Below are 15,856 nucleotides of genomic sequence, written 5' to 3'. Positions count from 1 at the left end.
TAAATTTCTTAAACATACAGTACTTTGGCACCTTGTTAAAATAAATCTATTACATAGAACTTTACACAGGCTATTTCCATTTTGACATTCAGAGTATAGCAGGCTTTTGTTTTTATTCATCTTTCTTGTTTAAACTCTTCCTCCTTCCCTCCCTCCTCCCTTTCCCTCTTTTTTCTCCTCCCTCCCTCACCCTCCCTCCTGCCTTTCTTTATTCTTTCTTTCCTGTCTTTCCAATATTTCATCTATTTTTCTTTCTGCTTTTTTTCCTTTTTCTTTCTTTCTTTCTTTCTTTTTTTTTTTTTCTGATTTGTCCCTATCTATTCTACAGAGGCAGGTTAAAAAAAAAGTTCCCTCAATACACAATTCTTAAGTGCTTTGCATGCATATCTAAAAACTGTTGCTCATCTTATGTTGACCTAAGTATATCTACATTTGTACAGATTTCAGTGTTCACTTCCTACAGCTTCCACTGCTCTCCTCGGGCCCCACGATTATGTGCTATTCATGTTTGATAAAACAAAACGCTGCTTCCCCGTGAGCTTTTCACTTGCTTCCTGTCATTTGAAGGTTAAGATGAAAACTTCATCACTTCAAGAAAAAACCCATCTCTCAGTATATTTTAAGACAGTGATTTGGCTCTAGGTTCATGGCACAGCAGGTTGTTCCACTTTTAGGAGCCAATTTGGTCTAAGTAGGAAGAGCATTAATGTCTCAGGAAGAAAAATATCCCCTCTGTTCCCATTTGAATGTGTTTCTTGCCTGTGACTTCGCAGATCATCAATGATGCAAATGCACACTATAATGCAGGTTAATTAAATATGAGACAGTTGTATACAAACATATTCAGCATTAACAACATGGAGATATTTACTTGGCCGGGTTTTCCATTTTCACATAAAAATGCCTCATATTCGGATGCGAATTCAGGGGCGTTGTCATTGACATCCAGCACTTTAATAGCAACAGGTACTCGTGATATCTGACTGTGGTTCCCTATGGGAAGGAAAAGATAACATCAGCATGGATGGTATTTCATTTGAACGTGCAACTCAACTTTCCCTGTCTGTCTATTTCCACGTTCTTTAATTAGGCTGTTCGCAACATGGTGATTATGGAGTCTAACCACTCAATAAGGAAACATAGCAAGTGCTTGACGACTTAGAAAATAATAAAAAAAACCATGAATTTTTATTTCAAATACCATTTGATGGAGCATCACTTGAAACAGACCATATCTGAATGAACTTAAAAGAGGTTTCCTTGATATAGCAAGATTTTGTTGATAATGTCCATTATTTAATACAAAAATATTGTATGTAACAAAGAGTTATCTTTGTCTTGGGCAGAACAGAACTCATTTTGAGCTAGTATTCCTTTGTTTGGCTGTGCATACATTAGAGATGGACCCTGAAAACTCATCATAAAGCCAGAACCAAATCACTTGTTGAGAAGGGGTCCTTAAAATTATAAAGGAATAAAATTAAAGATGGGGAAGTGCATATTTTGTTAAATTTTTATTTCATTAAAAAGACATTGGGATATTTTAGGGTAAGATCAGCCCAAGTAATTTTAATATTGTCATTTTTGTAAATAACGTGATCAATATAAAGAAATAATAATCTTCTTATCTAAGGCCAACACTGATAGCAGAGTATGAATTCCTTAATCATTATGTATTCCTTAATCCTTAAGTCTTTAGATTTAAAAAATTATGTGTACATAAACATGCACACATACACATGCACACACACATAAATATACACACACTCAGATCTGGTCCATTAATATATTGCTGACTTGGGCCAAGTTATGATTTTTCACTTATAATAAATGCAACGTAGTTCAACTCTGACTGTACCATGTAATAATCTTTTGATCTGTTGTAAATTATACAGAATGCATTGGAGATAGCCAATTATTTATTTGTGTTTCTGTGGCACTGAATATTTATAAGCAAGTCAAGAGGGAAAAATGTTTGGCTTTTGAATATTAACCAACAGACTTGAATTTGATGCATCAAAATTCTTTTGACAATTGGTTAAGTTCAGATCACTAAAACCTTTAGATAATTTCTTTTTGTTAAATATAAAAGTAGGTTCTAAAGCACACACCAAATCATCATATCCATGCCACAATTTTACAGCTGGTTAACCCCACTAGCTATAACTAAAGATTTGATTCCATTAATTCCCATGGATGCTAAGGTTCTAATTTGCTCTGAATAGTATAGTTCATGGAATCCTGTCACTTTAGTAATGGCTCATATCCTCAGTTCCTGAAAAATCAAGGTGATGGTATCAAATGTCTCAAGTGCTACACCCCATTTCTTTTGATGTTTTACATCTGATGAATTGACTTGTTTTTCACTCAGGAAGCATGCACCTTCCTAATTTTGATATAATGAAAAGTCTGATAAAAATGTGATGTATGCCTCTCTAAAACAAGGAACTAACCTTTTATGCTTTATTTACTCAAAAAACTCTGCCAAGTTTACATTTTAAATACAGCATGACTTTGTATGTAAGGATGTACATCTTCTTTCTACCCTGGCCACGAGCTTAATAGCAGCTTCTAGGAAGAAAACAAGTAGTATTTGCGAAAAAGCAAATAAAAAAGTTTGGCATTCTATCCTTGCTTCCTACTACCTCCAAGATCTGTGAAAATTACATCACCTCATTTTATTCTTAAGGAAACTGAAGGCAAAGCACTTAACACTTTATTTGCAGATTGTAAATACTGTATAAGAAGAAAATAAAAGTGCTCACATAGTACTGGGCACATTCAAGGCATTCTCAACCTCTTCTGTTGTGGTTGTCAACATCAAGAGCCCCATACGCATGAGTATGTATGGGAGGCAAAGTAATTCACACAAGCATATCTCATTCAATCCTCACAAAACAGAAATGAAATAAGTAACTGAGTCCCCGTATTTTAGATGCAGAAACTGACACTTCCCAATATCATATACCTTCATCAAAATTGCCATTAAAACCTAACTGTGAAATGTAGTTTTGGTCTTCTAAACATGAACCAGTTTCATAGGACAACAGGGATGACTGTCTTACAAAATACATACATGTATGTGCATACATTCAGGTAACTATTCACTATCGTTGCCTCAAATATTTTTAGCTTTGTTAGAAATATTTATCTCAACATTGACCAGTAAGTGAAGTTGGAATACCACAGAGTGTATCTGATGGATTGAACCACCACTAATATTCTCAGCATTACATTCATAATTTGCAACCTCCCTGAAAAGCTGCATTTAAACTTCCATAATTCTGCTTGCACAACTATTTCAGCCCCTCAAAATTCTTTAACTGATTATCGTTCTTTCGTAATTCTTTGTATTCAATCCCAAGAACTGTTGGCTGTTCATTTATTTCTACAGTGTGGAATCTTCCAATTTCGTATCTTAGACCAATTCTTGTATATATAAATAGTTATAGGAACTTTCTATTAAATAATTTTGTGTTTTAGCTAACCATTACACTAATAATTAGCCAACCATCAAGATAGATCAAATGAATTGCATGCAAAGAACAGAAAGTGAAGCATCGGTATATACACTTTGAAAATGTAAAGTTCAAGGAAACACCAGCCTGATCTTAAACATTATTTTATTTCTTCTAAAGTGAAGAAAATGTTAATCTTATTGAGTCAGAGTTAACCTATGATGGTTGATAGGCCCAAGGATATTAAGATGGCACTCTTTTTCTTCCCTCACACACAAACACACAAACACACACACATAAAATTTTGGTAAAATGGCAATTATATCAGGGCCCTCATTCTTATTCTCCCTTCTCTTTTCTTTCTTTCACAGTTACAATAAATTTTAGGATCTCAGACATAGATGACCAGTAAGTTGTGCATTTCAAATATAAAAGATAGAAAAAATCCATGAGCTGATTTTGGGATAATTTTAAACATTAAAAATATGTATATATTTGGAATATGATGAAATTATCTATTCCAGGAGCTCAGAGTAAAATATCACCATATTTTTCTTTATAGGTAGAAGCAAGATAGGTTTGGAGATCTATCATCTAATATTTTGGGTGATCATGAATGACAGAGAACGTTTGCCAATGAATCATATTTCATTCTTCTTTTTTATTTATTTATTTATTTTTATTTATCTTTTAATTTTTTACAGACTGCATTTTGATGCATTGCACACAAATGGGGTATATAATTTCATTTCTCTGTTTGTACATGATGTAGATTCATACCATTTGTGTAATCATACATGTACATAGGGTAATGATGTCTGTCTTTTATACCCGCCTCCCTCTCATTTCTTTCTACATAATCTGAAGTTCCCCCATTCTTCTCTCCCTCCCCACTCCTCCACCCCCATTATGTATCATTTTCCACTTATCAAGGAAAACATTCAGCCTTTGGTTTTGAGGGATTGGCTTATTTTGCTTAGCATGATATTCTCCAATTCCATCCATTTATTTGCAAATGCCATAATATTATTATTCTTTATGGCTGAATAATATTCCACTGTGTATATATACAGGAGTTTCTTATCATATCTACAAATAATTATTTTTAATACAAAAAGAAATAGGTGTTTTGAAAAATATTTAATTTTTTTCTTTCGTTTGGTCTATGGGAAGCTAAGAACTAAATTTGGAATTCATCTTTCATGTCTGTAAAGAATCCAATGATATGTACTTTATATGCTACATTTACCCCCAATTTTTTATTTTGAGACACTTAATTACTCAAATTTTCTAAATTAGTGAATTATGCTGAATTAATGTCTTCTTATTTAGTTGCATTGTATATATTTCTCTTTTTTTATTTTAATTTTTTTGCCATCATGGAGATAGCATTCAGGAACTCACATGCTAGTAGGCAGGTGCTCTAGCACTAAGCTACATCCCCAGTAGTCCTTTTTCATTTAGCATTTTAGAGTATTTTCCTTAAAACTTGAAAAAATAAATCCTTAGCTGTTTTTACTACAATGTAAAGTTACATGGTAACAAAGTTTTCCCAGATAGTTGGAATTTTTGTAGCCTTGGTTGTCAAGTAAAAGACATCTGGCAGTTAAACCTAATTAAAAATAATTTAACATTTCTGTCTTCTGATTATTGAATTCCTTCTATAAGGGACCCCCTTTAAAATTAAAGGCAACTTCTTAGTAACTGCAATTCTGCATCCAGAGTTTCCTCCTACTGAAAATGCTCACTGACTTCTGGCCAGGTCAGCATCAAGAAAATGAACTGAAAATTATTCAGACCAGCACAGGCTAGCTAAATCTACATATGTGTATATTTTGCCTTTTTACTTTGCTCCCCACCTTCTCTTATTAAAGCTGTTTGCATCCCCTGAGCCCTTGAAAAGATGAAGATTTGAGATAGAAAAGTTCTCCTCTATCTTCCTCAGGGTCTGCTTTGAATAAGACTGTTTTCCTCCACCAACCTGTCTCTAGATCTTTGGTGGATCTAAGAGCAATAGAAACTGTGATTCCCAGCAACAATTGCTACCCCTGAAGATTCAGTTTATGTTGTTGCATCTCTTCACAAAAGACTCTTAAACATATAATTCACTTTCATTTGCTTGTATTTGTTTGAATTAATTTTGTTTTGCTTTTGTTTGTTTAGACTTAGGACATGACTATGAGAAACTCCACACACCCAGTCCCTAGAAGAACTGCTGGAAAGCATTTAAAGAAATGTAAAATGTCTTAAGGGAAGAGCAAATAAAACAAACTTTATGTTTAAAAAATATACTAAAACTCAGTAAGGGAGTCTCTGGAACTGTATGTTGACTCCTTCCACACTCATGGTTGACCAAGATGGGAAATTCAAATGCAGAGCAGTTCAATCAAGCACAAAGTGCACCTTCTCCCCCAGACATTAGTTGCCGGACTATCTACCCACAGCGGTAGTACATTATCATTTATAAATTTTGGGCAATTGTAGTGGAGTTGTGGGAACTTGCCTTGGCTGCCAACAAGTGCCCACTCATAGGTTAGAAACCCTGTCTTGGACAAGGTGTCATGAAGAATAACTGGGTCCTGATCACCCTTGTTATGGCTTATGAGAGGAAGCCTTTATGCTGATAGAGGTGAGACAAGAAAAACCAGGCTACCACTTTTCTTCCCCCAAAAAGTGAGCACCTAAAGCAGGGTGCTATGGTTTGTATATGGTTCCAGTGACTCCCAAGATTTCATGGGCAGAAACTTAATCCCCATTGTGAGATGCTAAGAGGATGGAAAATTAATCTATTATGTTGATAACTTGGGTTCTCAGAAGGTTAATTAAGATAGATAATGATATTGAGAAGGAGTTTTCATGTCTGAATCCTGTTGGCTTTAAAAAAGGGAGAGAGATCAGACAGATAAGCATGCACATAAACACTTGTATGTTTCCTTATGAGGCTCTAGGCTGGCTCAAAACTCTGTCAACAAGACTATCATCAGATGAGGACCCTCAAATTTGCTCCTCCAAAACCATGAGCCAAAATAGAGGTCTTTTCTCTATAAAGTTGGCCTGCTTTAGTTATTTCATTATAGTCACAACAAATTGACTACTACATAGGATATTGCTTGGAAAGATGTTCCAGAGTCACAGAATGGAGATTTTTCCTGAGAGTGGAAAAGAGAAGCAAGCTCTAAAGCAGAGAGCTCTGAATCTCTTGGGAAGGTACCAACTTCATGTACAAATGAATACAAAGTTCAAACCTAAGGATGAGCACAAAACAGTGAATTTGGCTATGCAAAGCAAAAGGGGAAATATTGGTAAATTTGGTAAATTAATTGGAGGTACAGATTATAGGCTGCCGAGTTACTGAAGAGAATCAGGGGAAAGATTGAGCATAGGATCTAGGAATAATAAAAAAAAATCTTAAACAGTTCCTAGGGAACTGCTCCTTCGAAAGCACCTAGATACGAATGGATCATTCTGCTGAGCAAATTATTCCTCAGGGCATTGTTGAAAACAATAGTACAGTCAGCTGGTAATAAGTGAAGGTTAATAGCAAGATGTGTTCTGGGATAGAGAAAGTAAAAGCAACCATGCCAATGCCACTGTTTTTCTAGATATTTGAGGAACCACTCAGAACTGCATCTCCAGAAAGACAGAGGGCTCACAGTGCTGCAGGAAACATATTTCATTAAAGTAAGCTTAGAAAGTCACTAAAAAAATAAGCAACCGATGATAATACCACACCCAGGAGAGGGGGGACAATAACTAGAGTCGCCAAGCTTTATTCTCTAGAATGTCCATTTGACTTACCACCTATCATCATTTCCTAAGCCCAATATGCTCTCGCACCTACATTCTCCAGAATGTCTAGCTTGTTGCTTCCAAGCATGCAAGCAAACAAATAATCAAATAGGAAAGTTTAATTCATATCAAAAAATTAAAAGAAGGGAAAACAAATCACATGTGAGATGGAGCATATGTCCAATCTGACTGAGCATTCTAAGTGACCATTGTACATATGTTCAAAGAATTTAAGGAAGTCATGGTTAAAGACATATAAGAAGGTGAGGTGTGATGATAATTCACATCAAGCAGAAAATATCATAATAAAGATGAAATTTATAAAAAAGCAAATAAAAATTCTGTACCTGAAATGTACCATTACTGAAATGAAAAATTTTTTAGAGGGACTTAAAAGTATGTTTGAATTGGCACAATAGAGAATTAATCAGTAAATCCGGACATAGATAAATAGAGATTATGCAATCCCAAGAAAGAGGGGAAAGACAGAATGAAGAAAAATAAAAATCTCCTCAGAGAAATGTGGAACAATATTAAGTGGCCTTATAAATGCATAATAGGAACAACAGGAGAGAGAATGGAAAGGAGAACATATTCCAACAAATAATGGCTGAAAACTCCCCAAATTTATGGAACAACTCCATTCTACATATCCTGAAATTCTTCCAACAAATTCCAAGTAGAATAAACACAAAGAGATTCGCAGGTGCATCATGTTAAAATGCTGAAAGACATGGAGAACATTTTGAAAGCTGCAAGAATCTAGGTAAAATAAAACAAATGAGCGAAAACTCATCATAAGAAAACCCCAGTAAAACCAGCAGTTGGTTTCTCATCGAAAGTGATGAAGGTTAGAAGACACAGAGATAATACATTGGAAATTGTCAAAGAAAATTTCTGGCTACATCCATTAAAACTACCTTTCAAAAATGAAGGAAAGATAGAATAATTCCCAAGTGACCAAAAATTTAGAAAATCTATTACAAGCGTACACCCCATAAGAAATGGTACAAAAATATCTTTTTATTATTCTTCAGTTGAAAATGGGCCTCAAAAAGCAATTCAAATCCAGATGAAACAAAATTAAAAAGAAACGTTAAGGATAATTATGCAATTATAAAATATTGTATACATGTACATTTCTGTTTTAAAAGCAATTATGTTAAACTACATGCACGCATGAATGCACACACACACACACACACACACACACACACACACACATACACACACACAGCTAACTCTCCATATATGAGTGGTCTACATCTACAGATTTAACCAACCTTGGATTGAAATGTATTTGGAAAAAAAAAGTAACTTCTGTACTGAACATGGTAGACTACCTTTTTCTTCTTTTTATTCCCTAACAACATAGTATATCAAAGATTTACACAGTATTTATATTGTACTACATATTATAAATAGTCTAGAGATGGTTTAAAGTATATCAGAGGATGTGCATATGTTATAAATAACATTACAACATTTTATATAAGGGACTTGAGCACATATGTGGATTTTGGTATCCAAGGGGAGTTCTGGGACCCATACCCCATGGATACTGAGGGATGACTATAAATAATATTGTGGGCTTACAATATAGAGACATATTTGCCAATAACAGTGAAAATGTGGTGGGTAGATACAAAGTCTATTGGACTTAGGAAATGATAACAGGTGGTAATTCAAAATCAAAGGAGAAACCATAAATAATAAGTAAACAGGAGAGAAAGCAATATGTATAGTTTTTTCCTACTTCTTCCATATTCTATAAAAGAAATATAGTTCTATATCGAAATAATTATAACAATTTAATTTGGATTTGTAACACACATGAACATTGGAATCACAGAAAAGGTAGGAAAGGCAGTAGAGCTGTATAGGAGGAGCATATTTTATAAAATACTTGAATTCAGATAGCATAGACAGGAAGCCAATTCTGATAAATTTCAGATAAGCCCTCAATAGTTCATTTAGTAGTTCAAAATAAGTTACAGCTAGAAATGAAGTAGATGGACTTGGAATTGTTCCTTTTATACAGAACATTACAACCTTAATGAGAGTGACTTGTTAACTTTTTGTCAGAGGAGAGTAAATTTTCCTTTTTTTTTTTTTTGTATTTCAAGGATGCTAGGCTGAGCTTGAGTATAACTCCAGGGACAGGGTCAGAGTTTTGTTTTCTGTTTTGACCTCCTACTCTCCCTGTAGGGCCATTTTGCAGACTTTGAATTGTCACTAGTTCTGTTCATACTGGACCATGACTGTGCCTACTTGTGAGTGGCAGGTCCTTCTGATTCTCTAGGATCACCCATTCTTTAAGGTCCATTGAAAACCTACCTCTTGGAGACCAACAGAGCAGAGGAAATGGATTAAGCAGGAGGAAGGAGGAGAAAGCATGCAGAAATACTAAGGAATGAAATCTGCCAAATTATCCTATGTCCACGTATGAATATGCCACAATGAACCCTGCCTATATATATAATTATAATGTACTAATTAAAATAATAATAATAATCAAGATGATAATAATAATAAGTAAAAATGAGACCAACAGAATAGAGCAGGTAGGTCATGAGGAAAGAGGAGGGGAAGGAAAAGGAAGGTACTGGGAAATGAGATTGATAAAATATGTGCATGTATGAATGTGTCATAATTATTCCCATTACTATGTATAATCACAGTAAAATAAAAAAAAAAAAAAAAACTACCCTCTCTAGAAAACTTTTATTTTAAAGTCAGTGTGAGCACTATCATTGTTTCCGTCTCTCCCTCCCTCCATTCTAGTGAACTTCACGAGTGTTGGTAAGTTATATAGTACACATTTGCTATTCAATTTAGGTTAATACCCAAATAGTCTAGGAAGATATCATCTTCAGATCCTTAACTTAATTACCCCGGGAAGACTTTTTTCCCAATATGATAGTAGCAGCTTTTGGGGTTTGGAACTAGACATGCCTTTGGCTGGACCTCCATTCAACCCACTATACTCTGTCTTCCTGAAAGGGAGTGCATTTGTGGTGAGTTAGAATAACTCCATCAGAAACAGACTTGACCAAAAAAACAGAGGTAAATGAAATTTAGTTGTGCAGACTTTGAATTCATTCTTCACTAGATCATAGAAGCTCAAGGAGTTCAACTAACCAGTTATTCTCTCCTTAAATTCTGATAAAACTCTTTTGTACTTCATTCATTTATTCTTTCATCATTCTGCTATTTCGTTATTCAATAAATAATTACCTCCATATTCCAAGTTATTGAGACAAATCTCCAATAATCAAATAGTCCACATTACTGTAGGAGAGAACATATTGTAATGGTTTAGATCCTCATCTGTTTGTCATTTATTCATTTAGGGAATAAACTTTAAATTTGTCTTCAATAATGACCAAGAGTAGTTGAGGTAAAGGAAGGTAGTTAATATTTCTAGGTTAGAGACAGAAGCATATGGCAAAGCCTAGAAGCCCAGAGACCATACCATCACCCAAACCCTATATGTCCCATAATGGCCATACCCAGAGCTAAGGCCTGTAGTGATGGCAAGAGAGAAAGTTGATGCCAAATCAGATGGTATATGCCCTGTGATCACTAGTGAGCCATTGAAGCATTTCCTGATCAGATTTATGACTTTAAATATTAGCATAAGGCAGATTGGAAGTGAAGTCATGTTTTACTTGGGTTTTGTTTCCTTCATTATATGACTGTTTATTATAGGTACATAAATATCTCAGAAATTTACTATGAGTATTCCTTGAAACTGCCAAAACGGGGAGAAAAACAATAAAGTGAAATAAATCACACGACCAGATAATTCCATATTCTCAAAACATCCCCCAAACATGTAATCTTTATCAATAGTAGAAGAATACACATGATTGAAATGACAACATATATTTTCAGCACAGTGTTATATTTAAATAGTGAAGATTCACTTTTATCTCAATTAATGAAATGATAGCAGTTCAAATTTTAAAGATATTGTAGAGTAATAAAATTAATTAGATAAGCTTCTAAGGAAATTATTCATGTCCTTTGTGACCGGCCCCAAAATGTTTGCCTTTCATCTGATACACAAACATTAAATATAAAGATATTATAATTAGAAACTTGATTAGCATTCATTAAAGATTAATTTTCTAAACACAGGAGATGTGACAAAGTGGTCTGGAAGGAAAAGCCCATCTCAAATGGTCACAGAATCAGGCTGTTTTCATATATGATGACGGAAAAAGGCACCTGTGTAAACAACATCTCAGGTCCATCATTTGAGGCTTAGTGACTTCCTGTCACCTCTCTGTCACATAGCCTCATGAATCGCCCATTAATTTTGCCCTTTTATAATCAAAGGTAATGGAATACTGCCAAGTGTAAGTTACTTGGGAATTTGCTTCTAACTGTTTTCCATGAGCTGCTGTTTTTGCAGGCATCCACTGAAATAAACAGCCTCGCCTTTTTAGACTACAAGAGAGAAAAAATGATTTGACAAATTTAGATATACTGGTGGGGCTTAATAAATAATTCTTGAGCCTTGTACAAGTAGAAGGGTGGAAGCCAGGAGCAGTAAATTACAGTCAATGGGGGAATGCAAAATAAGAGAATTTATAATTGAATAGGGGATGAGAGAAGCAGGGGAAGTTTATAAAATAGGAGGATGTGAACTGAATATGTGATAGGAGAGATAACAACTTAGGAAGTTTAAAATAAAACTGACTGGAATTTAAAAGAAGATCTTGAAAAATAATTTAAGAAGTAGGTTTAAGGTCTCCAGCGACTAAAGATAAGACTTTTTGAGATACATGTTGCTTATACGTGCTGCAATAATTTCTAAATCGCTGGTGATAGTTTACCAACCTGTAGATTATTAGTTAGCTCAGGAATAGGTTAGAATGCAATTAACTCACAGATCCTAGCAGGGTAGAAATGCTACTGGGGATATTTTTGATATGTTTTTCTCTGTACAGTATTATTGTTATGCATAACTCTGTCTCTACCATGGCAACTGCACCAGATACACTGATTCAAACAGCCTTTTGATCCCCTCAAATAGCTATCAAGAAATTTCTGCCCTCTAGTGTACATAGAGGGTGCAGGTGACCACCAGAATTTTAATAATTCTTGATTATATGATTGTAAAACCTCTAGCAAGCCAGAGAGAATGCAAAGAAGTCACTCTGCTGTTCTCTATGAAATCTCAGTCATATCTAGAGTAGTTTTGAATTAAATTAGAACTTTAATCAACTGGGGGTTTTAGTGCGTAATGAACAAAACTTATTAGGCATAGCTTTTCTATGAAGCAAGAAGTAGCTATCTCAAAAAGAGGGAAATACTTTTTCCCACTAGGAAACTAAGGACTTAGGCATATTTGAAAGAACCTTAAACTCTGGAGAAAATGACTTCAATTGTGAATTTGGTTCAAGCCCTCACTCTGTTCATTTTTTTTTTTTTTTTTCTGACTGCTGAAAAACGTGCTATTTGGCTACACTGTTTTTAAATGAACTGTAATTGGGGGGGAAAGGTGTAGGTCTCTTATTTTTTGGTGTCCTCTATGGCTACTGGGTACATCCCCTGTACTTTTTCCTACCTATCTTCAATGAGTCTTCAATATCCTTCCTGTTCTTAAGAGGTGAGATCCTGAAAACCCAGGCAGGCCCAATCATGGTCGTAAAATAAGGATCCAACAGGGAAAAGATTCAAAATCATTGCACTGAGGCCTGCTTTTATAACAACTTCTTAGATATTTGATACTTTCTAAGTGCACAATTTTAACCATCACGTTCTAAATAAAGGTTGAGAAAAGAAGTGATAAATGAACAATTAATACAATAAACAAGAATGCTCACTCTACATTTTTCTTTAAATGTGCTTTATAATATTATCTACTTTTAATTCCTTAAGAATGCTTACAAATTAATTTTCCTCCATTGCCTATATTGTGCATACACATATCATCTTTTTCTTTTGTTTTGATCATGAGTATGTGTGCATTCTTGTCTTTGACTGGCATGGGTTTCAACTTAGTCTGCTGTCCTATTGTATTGTGTATTGCTTTTGCTGAATGTGTGAATGGGAAATACTGACTCTTTCCTTTCGCAGTCCTAAATACATGCTTCTATCTAACTTACACATCTCTCCTTTTGGTATAGTGCAACAGTCAAGGAAATAAAATTGTTTAAGGAGTTTTTTATTCCCTATGTCCCTTTATCAACCCAGGTCTTCCCTGCAAACATCTATAATTCTATTGTGCCAATTAAATTTCATTAAGCTTCTATTACTAAAATCCCCTGTTTTTTTTCCCCCTAATTATTTCAGATAGGATTGATTCAAGATTATTGGGAAAGAATTTCTCAAAGTTGTTTTACAATGCAATTCTATTTAAATTTCTTAGATATTAGAATGTTAATTAGGAAGAGTCAAGAATTTCAGAGTGATTAAAGTATACACTTATCTAACGTTCAGTTTAAATGCTCAATCAATACCAGTTTGCAATATCATGCCTTTATTATGAAAGAAAGCTAATATTGTAAATAACCCTACAGGTAGTGTGTGATCTGTTATACATTCTCTCAGATTTGCTGGATTACCATGAAGATTATATATATATTATATATAATATATATTATAATTTTATATATATATAATATATCTGTATATATAGGCACACATGATTTTTAGGTTATGATAAGAATTGAAATCAATGTATTTAAATTATATACTATATTCAAAGAAGTATTGATTCTTAAGCATCCAATGAGGCCACAGAAGGGTATTATATGGACTTTATCATTTTGCCCATATTTACTCCAAATTAGAAAGTGATAAAGCTGAAATATGAATCCAGGGAAGCCTGAACAACAAGTTAATTTTGTTTTGTTTTGTACATATGTCCTCATTATTTTGGCCTTTAAATTTTTATGTGGAATTTAGTATCATTTGCACCCTAAAAATTGGTTGATATTGCTTTGAACCTGCAGATCAGTTTAAAGAGAATTGACTGTTTTACATGTGAATTTTCCAAACCATAAACTTTGCATAATCTTTCATTTATTTTGATTGTCTTCACTTTTCTGTCAGTAATATCTTGGAGCTTTCTGTTTAGAAGTATTGCTTTAGATTTTGTTACTATGTGATTTAAAACTTCTTGTAATTGTAAGTAGTATTTTTTATTTTATCTTCTGGTTATTGCTGGAAAGTAAAAAACGTAATTATTTTAAAATAACTTCAACAATCATGCAAACTTTACTTATAATTTGTAACTGTAGATGCTTTTTCATTATTTATGTGCTCAATCATGTAGTCTGTTAGTAGTGACAACTATATTTCCCCCTTTATAATATTTATACCTTTATTTTTTCTTTGTACCTTATCATATTGACTAAAACTTTGAATATAATGAGATAAGAATAGCAATGGCAGACACCCTTAATTTACTTCCAATCTTAGGAGAAATATTTTAATATTTCACTGTTACCTCTAATATTTGCTATATTTTTTGTAGCTACCCTTTATCAGATTAAGTTCCCTTCTATTTCTTGTGTGCAAAGTTTTTATCCTGAACCAGAGATGAACATATAACTGTTTATTAAAATTGATTAGATATGTATTTGTTTTCCCAATTTTTAATTTGCATTATTTGATTTTCCAAGTGTTAAAATTTGTACCTGTAGTCTTTGATTGCAATACTATTCTTAAATATTAGTGATTGTGATTTGCTAATATGTTTCCTAAAAATTTTAATCTGAGGTACAGACTATAAATTCTCTTTACTGTAACATATATTATCAGGTTTTAATATCAATATTACACTGCTTTCAAGTTATGAGGTGGATAATATTCCTTCTTTTATTTTTCGTTGATAAACTTTATGTCAGTGAGTCCATTTAAGCATCAGGATTTATGTATTAAGAGTTGGTAATCATGGATTCGATTTATTCAACAAAGTTATATATGTAACTTAATCTTTTTCTTATTTATGACTTCTTACAAAGATGTTTTTGCACTTGTTAGCTTTTTCATTTTGAAAACTATTGACATAAAGTTAATGGAATGATAATTCCAATTATTATCTTTTTAATATCTATAGAAATAATAAGGATGCCCCTTCTTCATTTCTGATACTGGTAATTTATACCTTTCATATATTTCTTGCAAGATTTTCTTTGCTTCATTCATTTTTGTGGGTAAACAGAAGTATATTTTGTTGAATTTCATTGCTGTACATAATTTCATGATTATGAGTCTTATATTTTTTTATGCCTTTCTACTGTTTTTTTAATTTCAATTTTCTGTTCTCGGCCGACCATTTTGAAGTGGATGCTTAGATGATGGATCTTTGCCATTTTCCCTCTATCACATCAAAACCATGGGTTCATTTCTCCACAGACACTATGTTCACTGTTTCTCCCACATTTTCTTTCACCACCATTCATTTTTTAAATGTGCTAATTTCCTTTATTACTTCACTCAGTTTCCCACAGTTTATTTAGAAGCACATAGCTTAATTTGCAAACTTAAGAATAATCTACTTTTGTTATTCATGTTTACAACATATTTCTACTTGTTAAGACTTGCCTTATGGCCCACATTTTGAGCATTTTGAGTAAATGTTTTAAATA

At 33.5% G+C, this 15,856-nt stretch overlaps 1 protein-coding gene across 7 annotated transcripts in view; it reads right to left on the bottom strand.

The window, feature by feature from the left end:
- Positions 1-15,856, bottom strand: part of CDH8 (cadherin 8) — a 350,895-nt gene that overhangs the window by 73,142 nt on the left and 261,897 nt on the right. For all 7 annotated transcript variants that reach the window (XM_079118021.1, XM_079118016.1, XM_079118019.1 and 4 more), the window contains one exon: positions 872-993. In XM_079118021.1, coding sequence (XP_078974147.1) covers positions 872-993 — 122 coding nt within the window. The remainder of the gene's footprint in view (positions 1-871; positions 994-15,856) is intronic.

The sequence above is a fragment of the Sciurus vulgaris genome (assembly GCF_902686455.1).
Source record: "Sciurus vulgaris genome assembly, chromosome: 17".
NCBI lineage: Eukaryota > Metazoa > Chordata > Mammalia > Rodentia > Sciuridae > Sciurus > Sciurus vulgaris.
This window is presented reverse-complemented; position numbering and strand designations above follow the sequence as displayed.